This window comes from Panthera pardus, unplaced genomic scaffold (genome assembly GCF_024362965.1).
Source record: "Panthera pardus isolate Hobbes unplaced genomic scaffold, ASM2436296v1 HiC_scaffold_12, whole genome shotgun sequence".
In the NCBI taxonomy this organism is placed as follows: Eukaryota; Metazoa; Chordata; class Mammalia; order Carnivora; family Felidae; genus Panthera; species Panthera pardus.
The window spans coordinates 17,010,799-17,023,034 of NW_026526677.1; the positions used below are offsets into that span (position 1 = coordinate 17,010,799).

The window sequence follows — 12,236 nt, forward strand, 5'->3', positions numbered from 1 at the left end:
CCTTGCCTGGTGGATAGAATCCTCTACTAGTAGTAAAGCCTCTGGGCCCCTTCTCGTAACAAGTTGGGTCAGCAGGGCAGAGCTTGGCAATCCCATCTAGAGACAAGGAATTAGGTTCAGAGAAGTTCTATGGACCCAAGTTGTCTGTGGAGCCAATTGGGCCCAAGGGCCCAGGACAAAATTAGGTCCCTTGGCTCTCCACAGTCCTACTGTCGGTTCTGAATTGGAGGGGTCAACCCCACCCAATGGTAAGGATTTCAGGGAAATGGAAGCAGCTTTGCCTGATACAGTTTCTTTGGAACTCAAGGCAACGGTTGGAGACATCTCTGGTTTCTGTGGCTTTCCGTCCTTGGCCTGGCTTGTTTCCCTTGTTTAACTTTTTAAGTATCTGGCCTCCCCAACCCCTCCATTCCACACACACACAACACTACCACCTTCCTAGGAGCGCTACCCTGTCCTGGACCCTAGGAGAGATATGACAAAGTGGAACAAAGGCAGGACTGTCATCTGATTGTCCTAGGAACTAACTGAGCCTGTTTCCTCACCTGTGAAGTGGGGGCAAGAACAATAGCTTCTTTGGACATTGGTTATGAGGCTCATGGGAGACCAGATCATTCATGTAACGGACGATGGCTTCTCACTCTTACCTAGACAGCCAACTCCAGCTGCGCTGGGGAGCACTGGTCTGGACCTTCACCTCCTCATTCAGCATGGAGAACACACCAAAAGCCCCGCAGCACTGGCTCTTGCCCCAGTTCCTACCCCTTCTCTGGCAGCTCCTGCCGCCTCTCCTCCCACTGCCTTACCTGCCTCTGCAGTCCCCCTCACAGCACCCCCACCCTGTCCTGGAGAAAGGCGGGGGGGGAGGGGGGGGGGGGCGGGACCTATGTTGTTTTTCCAGGGCAAAGAGTCAGCGGTCTGAAGGTTAACCGGGTGTTTGTGCTCAAAGAGTTTGGGGGTGACAGGCCTCAGGGCCTAGGCGTGGGGAGACGAATCCAACCCTGGCTGGCCCCAGGAAGGGCCATCTCCGATGGAGGCGGAAACGCCGGTGTCGCGTCGGTCGGGCGGAGCTCTCCGAGGTGCTGAAGCCACCGACTCAGTCCCGCGGGCGCCTCAGCCACAGACTCCCAGGCCCTCCCGCTTCGCGCAGGCAAGGCCCCTAATCCTCAGGCTCCGGCCACTGAGGTTCGCGGAGACCTTAAGAGACCGGCAGCTCGCCCTCTGGGGTCTCGTTCCGGGCTCCGCCCCAGGTGACCTTGGGCAATCAGCTTTCCCTCACAGGCATCAGTGAACTCGCCCACCAGGCCGCGGCTGAATGGGTTCGCGTCCCATCCTAGGGCTGGAGGGAGGATGCGCACCCCTTCTCCGGCCTGGAGTTCGGGAGCGGGGAGCCAGGCGGTGGGGGTGGGGGGCCAAGCGGGCATTGTGCGCGATGGGCGGGCTTCTTTCTCCCTGGCGGACTGTTGCCTGTCTTCTCTCCAGCTCCTTCCCAGGCCCCGACGGCCCCTCTTCTCTGGCTGCCCGGCGGCCAACATGCTGCCCTGAGACTGGAAACTGCCGGCCCTCGGCTCTCCGCCCCGACGGAACCGTGACGGCTGAGCCGACCCCACCCACCCGTAACCTCTCGTTGGGGTCAAACACTCGCGCCTCCGAGGTCCCACTGTGAGCGGAGACCCGTAGGGAGTGAGGTCCGGGCTGGGCGCAAGACCACCTCCGGGGCCCGGGTGTTTGGTCAGAGCGGAGGCGGAGAGCGCAGCCAGACGGGGCTGCCAGCTCCCTCCCCACCCCGCGAGGGGGCGCCGCGTCCCCATGACAACGCGGACACCCCACCCTCCCCCCATCTCTGCCTCCCGGGAGGGCAGCGCCCCCCGCTAAGCCGTACTGTTGACCGTGGGCGGTGCCCCACCGTGCCCGAGCTGGGAGCTGCCGGCCGGTTCCAGTGAGGGGCGCGCGTAGCTGGGGTCCCCGACGCCCCGGGTGGTGCCCCCCGAGCGTCGCAGTTGGGTGGCCGGTCCGGGGCGGGCGGCGCGGCCCCACCAGGATTGGCTGCTTCCCCGTGACATCACGCGGCTCGGGGAAAAGTGCGAGCGTGAGCGCGAGTCGAAGCCACAGCGCCGGGAGCTGCGGGCGGAGCAGGGGCCGCCCCTTGGCACCCCGTCCCCGCCCCCGGCCCGGCCGTGCGCCCCGCCCGCTGGCCCACGGGCCGCCCGCTGGTCCTGCCGTCTGTCAGGTGCGAGGGGACCGGGGCGGAGGTGTCTGGTAAGTGACTCCGCGGCGGAGCGGGGGCGGGGGGACACGGTTGCGAGAGAAGGACGCGGGGCTCTCGGACCCTCTGAGGCTCCCCGGAGGCGAGTCCCACTGGGACGTGTCCCCAGGCTCCTTTGGAGGCGAGAGCGGTGCTGGGAGCTGCACAGGGCCGGTGGGTGAGGGGCCCCGCTGGAAGAAAGACCCAGAGTCTCGGAAGCTTCTCCAGGTGCGCCTCTGGGAAGGAATGGACATTCAGGAGGTCGGGGGAGGGGGTGCCCGCCCACAGCCCTCAAGGCACCTGGAGCAGCCGTCGGGGGCGGGACCCCGCACTCCAGCCCTCCCACTGGCAGCTCTGGAGGGCGCCGGGCGCTGGAGCCCTAAGGAGCCTTTTTCCCGCCCGTCTCCCCGCCCCCCACCCCCGGAGCTGCCAGCCCACTCCGGTCCACGAAGTCCTCCATCCGCGACCTTGAACCCCGACGGAAACACCCCTACCCTCTCCCGGTGCCCCTCCCCCACTCCAGGACTACTCCCTGCGGTTGCCCAGGCTCCGAGCCCGGGAGAGCCAGAGCCAAGCCCCAGGCCCAGTGGCGGAAGTGTCAGCGCAATGTCGATTCCAAATTTCCTGAGCTCCTTCTCCCTCCTGTGAACTCTTGAATCTCTTCTCCCGCCCCAAGGACGGATTCAGGGGCCACAGCCTTCCCAGAGCCCTACAGTGAATGCCTAAGAACCAAGGACCCACACCCCAACCCCCTCCCCACGTCGTCCAGAGCACGCGCTCCGTTCTCGTCCGGAAAAGGGGGGGGGGGGTGCTCCAGAACCCGGGAAAGCATGGTGCCCACGCCCAGAGGCTGCAAGAACTGCGTGCTAGGGCTTTGGGGGGAGGGCGGGGCACCAGAGAGCCAGGGCCCCATCGACCAGGACGGAGACCTGGAGGAGCCTCTGGAGGGGCCTCTAGATGAGCCCAAATAATACCCTCCAGGTCTTCCCAGGCCCAGGGCTTGAGAAATCGGGTGCCCACTCAAGATGCTGGGGCCAGACAGTGCCTCTCTGGTGGGGTCTGGTATGGGAGCGTTAGAATATTACACTCAACTGACCCAAGCCCTGGCTGGGCCTCCGTGTTTTGGGGTGCTGCTGGTACACTCTCGCGGGCGGACTGGGCACCCTTTGGGCATAATGCTCCGCGGGCAGGCTGAGCTGAGCCTGGTGTCCTGTAAGGCTAGTGGGGCAACTCAAGCAGCGGCCCCTCGACAGAAGTCAGTCACAGGCTGGGACGCCACCCACACCGCAGCGTTGGGACCGGGGACACCACTGGGCGCCAGCTAAGGCAATGCCCCAAGGTCAGGATACCGTTGCAGCCCAGATTGTAGTCTAACCTTGCTGTCCTGGCCACGACCCTTCCCCACCCACGAGCGGAGCACGATCCAGACACTGGCTCTTGACTTGATTTTCTCTGCGCTGAGACAGCCAAAGTCTGAGCTGAGTCTCCTGGCAGGGGCTTTTGGACCGGAGTCAGGTCACCTACTGTGGACCCTGCCTTTGCTCCTGTACACAAACTCACAGGGACAGGGCACACTCGAATCGTGTGCATCCCCCAGGCCACAGCACTCCGGGACCGCACACGCATGCACAAGCACGTGTCCACATGGCACGGGCCTGCTCACGCGCACACGGGCACACTGGTATCCAGGCGTGGCCGAGCGCGCACACACGCACATGCAGCTACTAGCTTCTACTCGCGCTCCCCAGTAATCACACACAAACAGAACTCGCACTCGCCTTCCCGCCCACATGTTCCTCGGCGGGGGCCGAGTGTAAGTCGGGCGCCCTTAACTTTTCCACCACTGAACCCGCGTGGAGTCGAGGGCAGCTCCCAGGCGGGGCTTGGCGGGGGAGGGGGTGAAGGGGTGGGGAGAACCGCGTCCTTCCCCTGGGAGGCCCTGCCCTGGAGCCTCCTCTGTGCTCGCGGTCGCGTTGGAGTTGGGGGCGGCGGCGAAGAGCGGCCGCCCTCCCGGAGTCCGGAGCTGGTACCCAGGGCTCGACATTGCCATCTAGTGGTGTGCACAGCCCTGGGCAGCGTCTCCCTCCTCCCCACATCTCGGGCGGGCCTGGATCACAGAGAAACGCCCCCAGAGAGAGTTGCTGTCTGAATGCCTCCGGGAGACCCCCCAGAAAGATGGTGGTGTGGGGGGCGGGAGACACCATGCCTCACCTTTTCTGGGCTGGCAGCTTCCCCAAGAGGACCCAGAGCGGAACTAAACCACCTGCCACCTCCTTGGAGACAAGATGTCCCGGAAGGAGACAAGAAAGAGGTCTCTTCTCTTCTGGGAAAGCCAAGTAGGGGGGCCGGCAAGGAGTGGGAGGGGATCCTTAGTTCTTTGGTTTTGAACAGTGGAGAGTAGAGGCAGGAAATCAACCTGAGGCGGGTTGAGGTTGAGAAGGTGGCTCCTGGGTTCTAATCCTGCCCCTGCCCCTACTTACACACTGGATGACTTTGGGCCAGCTAATTAACATTGTCCTCATCTGTAAAAAGATACTTCCATCAGTGAGATGGGGATACTATTAGTACCTGCCTTATCAGGCTTCTGCAAGGATTAAACCAGATAATCTATATAAAACACTCAGAGGGGTTCCTGACTCATAGTTAACACTCAATAAACCAAGGCTATTATGTTTTTCATATTTGGCACCTCCAACCCTGTTCCCATCTCGCTGGCCTGCGTCCTGGCCTGGGGAGGTGAAAGCAAGGCTCTCCTTGGAGCTGGCGGACCATTGCCCACCCTGCACCTGCCTGCATGTGCCTGGGGAGGGCAGCCTCTCCATGCTGGCGGCCCAGCTCCGAGGGCGACACCCGGAATCTCTCCAAGCTGAAAGGAGCTGTCAGAGACCCCAGGGAGGGTGGTGTTCAATCTTTGCCCTTGACTCGTTTGTGACCTTGGAGATGGCCACACCCCTCTTTGAGCCTTTCCTCCTGGGAACCAAGGGTTTGGACAGGTGAGCATGAAATGCCAGGCTAGGAGGCTGGGGCTGTGTCTGCAGTGGTGAATGAGGGGGGTCGAGGCCAGGCTTGGGCGGGGGGAGTCACCCTGACACCTGCCTTCAGCCTGTGGCACATTTTCATGCTGGAGATGGAAAGTCTAGTTGCTGATCCCCACAGCTGCTTGGGCGGGGTCCCAGGACCCAGTCGTCTCTATATAGTGAATGAGCAAGAGAAGGGCAGGAGGGTGAGGTGGCTTGTCTAAGGCCACACAGCTACACCCTGCTGGCCTTGGAGCCTGGGCTGCAGCGGGACTGCTCCTTGCTCCACACACCCCGCCTCTCTCTCTCTCTCTTCCTCTCTCTCACACGCGGACGCTGTGTATACGACAGTGCTCAGGGCTGGCGGGGCTGGGAGGGGGCCCGTGTGCGTGTGTGTAATGGTGTGCATGTTGGCGGGTGTGAAGGAGGCTGGGCTGAACGGCTGCCCTGGCACGGCGCGCCGGGCGTGGGCCCCTCTCACGTGTATGGGAGAGGAAGGCGGGGGAGAGATGAAGAGGAACCTGGGTGGGAGGGGGCGCAGGCCGTGTGCTGCGGGGGGGGGGACGGCACTGGTGTGCTGGTGGGCCCGGCGGCGGGGTCGGGTGGGGGGGGGCTCTGGCTGCGACAGACTCCCCTACAGCACTGCCCCTCTTCCCCCTGAGACGCTCTGGGTTCCCTTCGGGCTTCCTTTGGGTTCTCGGTCGGGGTGAGGGCTGGCCCTGGCCCCTTGGAAGCCATGTGTGCCTTTGCTTGGCTGGCAGGCTCTCTAGGCTTCTAGGCTTCTGATTCCTCATGTCCTCAGCTCCCACCACTCCCGCTGGCTGTGGACAGTCCCTAACTCCCCTGCACTGAGCCCCCCCCCCCCCCCCCCCGCACTGGGGCTGGGAGGGAGGGCTGGTGGGGGGATGTCTCAATGGCATGTGCCTCCCGAGCCTCGCTACATGGCACTCTCCTCCTCATCCTTGAGGCTTCCCTCTCCGTGCCCCCTCTGGTCATCCCAGAAGCCCTCCCCGAGGTGGGACTACTGCCTCTTCTGGCTCTCTGGGCCTCCTTCTGCCAGAATCCTTAGCTCTGGGACAGCAACACGTCAAGGACTTTGTGGAACCTTGGTCAGGTTATTTAACATCTCCGTGCCTCAGTTTCCCCATCTGTAAGTAGTGAAAAATCAAGGATTCTACCTCACAGATTCGTCGTGAGGAAGAAATAAATTAATATTTATAAAAAGCACAGAAAGTTCCGGACACTTAGACAGTTAAGTATTAGCTGCTAATATGTATCCTTGCCTTTGTCCTCAGTACCTTCTGTAAGGATTGAGAACAGGTCCCCTGGTGACGTTTGGTTACAGAACGAGGAGGTAAACGAACACTTCCGGCCGGAGCCACATGCTGACCTCTGGGACCACTCAAGCCGTCCCCATTGCTTCTGTGGGCCCTGCACACACTGGCCTGTCTGTGCCCCACACGTGCCTCAGGACCTTTGCTCTGGCCATTGGCCCTGAGTAAGCCACCTCCGCAGCTCTTCACATGGCTGTCTCCTCGCCACTGTCCGGATATCACCTCCTTGGAGAGGCCTTCACTGATCACCCAGCAAAGCAGCATCCCTCTCTGTCCTCTGACTCCCTCACTCTACTGTTGCCCTGCCTTGTTTTCGTTCTAGCACTTTTTTTGTCGCTCACGTGTCTGTGTGTCTGCCCTGATCAGGCTGTAAGCTCCGTGAGAGTGGGGGCCGCGGGTGTCTCATTCACGTCCGTAACTCCTGCACCGAGAACAGTGCTTGCACAGAGTAGGCACTCAGTAAGAGATGAACGAAGGGATGGGTCGGAGTTCTCTAAGGTTCTGCGCGATGATGTCCCTCTGTCACCTTGAGTTACCTCTGCAATCCAATTCTACAGCTCATCCTTTTCTCTCTCTCTCCTTCCTTCTCCAGACACCGCCCGCCCACTACCGCTAACCAAAATGGCGAACTTCACACCAGTCAACGGCAGCTCGGGCAACCAGTCTGTACGCTTGGTCACATCGACCCACAACCGCTACGAGACGGTGGAGATGATATTCATCGCCACGGTGACAGGCTCGTTGAGCCTGGTGACTGTCGTGGGCAACATCCTGGTGATGCTGTCTATCAAGGTCAACAGGCAGCTGCAGACGGTCAACAACTACTTCCTCTTCAGCCTCGCGTGTGCCGATCTCATCATAGGCGCTTTCTCCATGAACCTCTACACCGTGTACATCATCAAGGGCTACTGGCCTCTGGGCGCCGTGGTCTGTGACTTATGGCTGGCCCTGGACTACGTGGTGAGCAACGCCTCTGTCATGAACCTTCTCATCATCAGCTTCGACCGGTACTTCTGCGTCACCAAGCCCCTCACCTACCCGGCCCGGCGCACCACCAAGATGGCGGGCCTCATGATCGCCGCTGCCTGGGTCCTGTCCTTCGTGCTCTGGGCACCTGCCATCTTGTTCTGGCAGTTTGTGGTGGGCAAGCGGACCGTGCCAGACAACCAGTGCTTCATCCAGTTCCTGTCCAACCCAGCAGTGACCTTCGGCACAGCCATCGCTGCCTTCTACCTGCCCGTGGTCATCATGACGGTGCTCTACATTCACATCTCCCTGGCCAGTCGCAGCCGGGTTCACAAGCACCGGCCCGAGGGCCCTAAGGAGAAGAAGGCCAAGACTCTGGCCTTCCTCAAGAGCCCCCTGATGAAGCAGAGCATCAAGAAACCCCCACCGGGGGAAGCCGCTCAAGAGGAGCTGCGCAACGGCAAGCTAGAGGAGGCGCCCCCACCGGTTCTGCCACCGCCGCCGCGCCCGATGGCCGACAAGGACACTTCCAACGAGTCCAGCTCCGGCAGTGCCACGCAGAACACCAAGGAACGACCACCCACAGAGCTGTCCACCACAGAGGCCACCGCGCCTGCCATGCCCGCCCCTCCCCTACAGCCGCGGGCCCTCAACCCGGCCTCCAAATGGTCCAAGATCCAGATTGTGACAAAGCAGACGGGCAACGAATGCGTGACAGCCATCGAGATCGTTCCAGCCACACCAGCTGGCATGCGTCCGGCGGCCAACGTGGCCCGCAAGTTCGCCAGCATTGCCCGCAACCAGGTGCGCAAGAAGCGGCAGATGGCGGCCCGGGAGCGCAAGGTGACACGGACCATCTTCGCCATCCTGCTGGCCTTCATTCTCACCTGGACGCCCTACAACGTCATGGTCCTGGTGAACACCTTCTGCCAGAGCTGCATTCCCGACACGGTGTGGTCCATCGGCTACTGGCTCTGCTACGTCAACAGCACCATCAACCCTGCCTGCTATGCCCTCTGCAATGCCACCTTTAAAAAGACCTTCAGGCACCTGCTGCTGTGCCAGTATCGGAACATCGGCACTGCCAGGTAGGCAGGCAAGGGTGCCCCAGAAGGTGCTGGTGGTCACGTGTGTGTGCTGAGCCATGTGGTCTCTCCCGTGGCTGTCAGGGAGAGATTTGGAAGCATCTCTCCGTGTTCACGTTCGCTGAAGAGAACTGAGGTCCCCAAGACCCCGTGAGGCTCAGGAAGAATCTCTGGCAGGATTCAGAGAGACCAGATCTCTGCTCAGGCTGAGGAGGGTCAGCCCCAGAAGCGTCTGAACCAAGACTGCCTGGCCCACCTCTGTTGCCCTGCCTCAGGGAGCTGGGAGGCACTGGCCTCCTGGGGCACCTGCCCCACTGTGACCAACCAGCATGGCTGAAATAATGACATCTGGAGGGAAGTAAAAGCCCAGAATCCCCCTTGGGAGGAGCAAAGGAGCCACTGCTTTGGAAAGGAGGCTTGGGAAAGGAGTGGAAGGCTGGGGTCCCCCATTGTGCCGTAGTTGGTGCTTTCTCCCTGCTGCACCCCGCATGTAGGCTCAGCCCCTCCTCCCGGGTCCCGTTCCAGGGGAAGAGCTCTCCCCTTGCTGCAGCTGTTCAGCCAGGCTCTGGGTGGGTGGGCTCTCAGGGCCCCTTGCCACATGCCCCTCGCAGCCCTGCACATTCAGGATGGGGTAGCTGGGAGGTCAGGGGTGCACACTCAGGAACCGAGATCTGGCTTCCTGAGGTCCCATGCTGAGCAGAGAGGCCCAACGGATTCTGAAGAGTTCTCCCAGCAGGCTTCTGCAGTGAGGGAGGCCTGGGTCACAGGCGAGAATGGGGGCGGACTTGACTGTCACAGGCTTCAGTGACAGCGAGGGCCGGGGCCGTACCAAAAGGCCTTTGGTTGAGTGTGGCTGAGATGCGGAGTGTCAGTTCTAGGGAATCTTCCAGGTTCCCTCCCAGTCCTGGTGTGGCCCCTGGAAAGACCAGACTGAAAGGCTCAGGTGACTTGATGGGGGTCCCCTTTCAGGAGTCAGTAGGGGCCCTGGGAGAAATTTTCATAACCGTTCTGCTTTTCCCATGAGCTCTGGGGAGCATTCACCGCCAAGCCCCCCGGCCCCTAAAAGCCACAGTTCCCACAGCCTTCCCTTTCCTTCACCAGTTCCCGCCCCAACAAATTACCACAGCAAACTCCCTGGGAAGGGGCTTTTATATATTAAAAGAAAAGCTTTTATTGGGGGGAAAAAAACACAACGGTTTATTTGTTTCTTAGTAATGGCATCTTTGTGGGGAAGGACAAAAGGGGGTACCGGGAATCACATCCCTCTGGGGCAGGAGGCTCAAGCGGTCCACAGTCCCTTGTTCCTCCCCATTTGGGACACTTGGGGGTGGAGAAGTGAAAGGGAAGAAGCAGGGTATGATTGATAAAGCTAATGAGTAGACAAAAGGCACTGGTAGGTTCGATCTTGGCCCCGTGGGAGGGAGGGCACGGGCCCCGGGCTCCTTGGCATCCAGACCCGGCCGCTAGTCCTTTCCCTTCCCTTTCTTGGCTGTAAAACAAGTGAGAAATAATGCGTTAGAGGAGTCCCGGTGACCGGGAGAGACCCCCTGCACATACATCAGGGAGAAAATTCTGCCCCCTAGTGGCTCTGGATCAGCTGACCTGGTGGCCAGGGGGACAGTGCAGCCATATTGATGCTGGACCTGCCCCACACCAACTTATACTTTCACGGGGGTTCAGAAAACCTTCAGGCTCTTGGTCCCAGCCGCCCTCAGTCTCGGCCTCCTCACCTAAGATGTGGGCTGATTCACCTCTGCCCTGATGGCCTCTCTAGGCTGCTGTGAATCAGGAAGGAGCTAAGGGATAGCACAAGTGTGGGCTGTGAAGTCCTTTCAATACTGGAAAGGACCCAAGCTGACCCAATGCTCCCTCTGGCTGGAGAGATGACAAAGGCAAGTCCTTCCAGGTCAGTCAACTTCCCTGAACCCTAAGCAAAATGCTCCAACACCACAGAGCGGGTTTGTGCTTCCACTTGGGCCAGAAGATTTAATAACCCCTGAGTACCTTCCGCGGCCCCCCCTCGGTATGTGCCCCCTAAGCTATCTCTACAGACAGGGAAACCAAGTGCAGAGATGTCAAGAAGTCCTTCTCCAAAGTCCAAAACTTCAGGCTTAACCGTTCCCTTTCACAGGTGGTGCAGCACCGCCCCCCCCCCCCCCCCCCGCCCCCTGCTATGACCCCGCAACCCTCTCCCACTTCCCTGACCTTTGGCCTTGGCTTTGGTCTTGGGGGTGCAAGGCTTGGTCACGCGGATGGTCTCCTGGCACTGGGCATTGTACCGCGCCTTCTTCAGGGTGCCTTGGCGGGCCTTCGTGCCTGTGCCCCCATCACACGCTCCCCAGCTCTCAAACTTGTACTTGCAGTCGGCTGGCGGGAGAGTGCCCAGGATCAGCGGGGCGGCCCAGTGGCTGGAGGCCACAGACCTCCCCAGGTTTCAGTGAGGCCGTGCCCCCCTTTTCCTGCCCTCCGCCTGCGCCCCGCCTCACCTCCAAACTCCTTCTTCCAGTTGCAGGGCACCCTGCACCGGACGCGCTGGGTCTGGGCCCCACAGGTACCCTCGCGGAAACCCACGCCGCAGTCCTTGCTGCTGGGGGTGCAGGGCCCCCAGGTCCACTCCGCGCACTCGTTCCCCGGGCCGCCCTTCTTCACTTTGTCTAAGACACACGGGGAACGGAGCTCAGGACCTCGCGGCACGAGAGACTCACTCAGGGGCCGTTTCCTGGGGTCCTGGCCTCGGAACCCCGGCGGCCAGGCCAGAGGTCGCCAGCCTCGCTGGCCCGTCTCCAGCCCTCCTTCAATCCCCCACACCCCGTATCACCTTTCTTTTTGGCCACCGCGGTGGTGAGCGCCAGCAGGGTGAGGAGGGCGAGGAGGAGGAAGCCTCGGTGCTGCATCCTGGGGGTGGGGGTGGGGGGAGAGGTCGGGTCAGAGTCCCCCCGCCTGCCCCCTTCCCCACGTGGGGCCGCACACGCGCGCACCTCCCACCCCCGTCCCCACAGTCCAGGCCTTCGGGCCGGGGCGGCGGCAGGATTCTGGGGCCGGCCCCTCGCCGCTAGCCGGGGCGCACAGCCGGAGGCGTCTCCCTGGGGAGGGCCTGGAGCCCAGGACGCAGCTCAGACCCCCACCCTGCCTCCGGCCCCCAGGGCGGCTGGGGCCCAGCGGGCGAGGGGCCGAGGCCGCCGCCGCACGCCCGCCGGGACCCCGCGCGCTCACTCGCTCGCTGCCCGCGGTGCTGCGCTCCCTCCCGCGCCGGGCCCGTCCCGCTCCGGCCGCCGCGGCCCCTTTTGTCTCCAGAACCGGTCTGAGCCGGTCACATGGGCCCCCGCCCCCTCCCCGCCCCCTCCCCCGCCCCCCCCACCGAGGAAGGACCCGCCCCGCCCCCTCCCCTCAAACCCGCGCCGCCCCCAGACCCCGGCGTCCCCGCCTCCGCTCCCGCCCCGCGCGTCCCGGGCGCTTCTACCCCGGCTTCCCGCCGCGGATCCCCGCACCACCCCCCGCTCGCCCCGCCCGGGCCGTCCGCGCTCAGACGACGGGCTCTGCCGGTCCCCCGTCTTCTGAGCCCGGGGTCTTCCGGCCCCAAGCTTCTGCC

General features: G+C 62.3%; 2 protein-coding genes across 5 annotated transcripts; one reads left to right on the forward strand and one right to left on the reverse strand.

Moving 5' to 3' along the window:
- The first annotated feature begins 1,920 nt into the window (after positions 1-1,920).
- CHRM4 (cholinergic receptor muscarinic 4) lies at positions 1,921-10,021 on the forward strand. Of its 4 annotated transcripts, XM_019412305.2 has the most exons (3): positions 1,921-2,259; positions 6,558-6,616; positions 7,189-10,021. In XM_019412305.2, exon 3 carries the CDS (start codon positions 7,218-7,220, stop codon positions 8,652-8,654), a length of 1,437 nt encoding a protein of 478 aa, XP_019267850.1. In that variant the 5' UTR covers positions 1,921-2,259; positions 6,558-6,616; positions 7,189-7,217; the 3' UTR covers positions 8,655-10,021. The 4 variants fall into 4 exon arrangements, with proteins under 4 accessions (XP_019267850.1, XP_019267849.1, XP_019267852.1 ...); XM_019412304.2 differs by lacking the exon at positions 6,558-6,616 and having other exon boundaries at positions 1,922-2,259; XM_019412307.2 differs by lacking the exons at positions 1,921-2,259; positions 6,558-6,616 and adding an exon at positions 4,279-5,238.
- MDK (midkine) lies at positions 9,794-11,978 on the reverse strand. Its single transcript, XM_053899779.1, has 5 exons — positions 11,861-11,978; positions 11,466-11,542; positions 11,134-11,301; positions 10,853-11,014; positions 9,794-10,136 (listed from the first exon to the last, which is right to left on the reverse strand). The coding sequence occupies exons 2-5, from the start codon at positions 11,539-11,541 to the stop codon at positions 10,111-10,113; spliced, it is 432 nt and encodes a 143-aa protein (XP_053755754.1). The 5' UTR covers position 11,542; positions 11,861-11,978; the 3' UTR covers positions 9,794-10,110.
- Between the last annotated feature and the right edge of the window lie 258 nt (positions 11,979-12,236).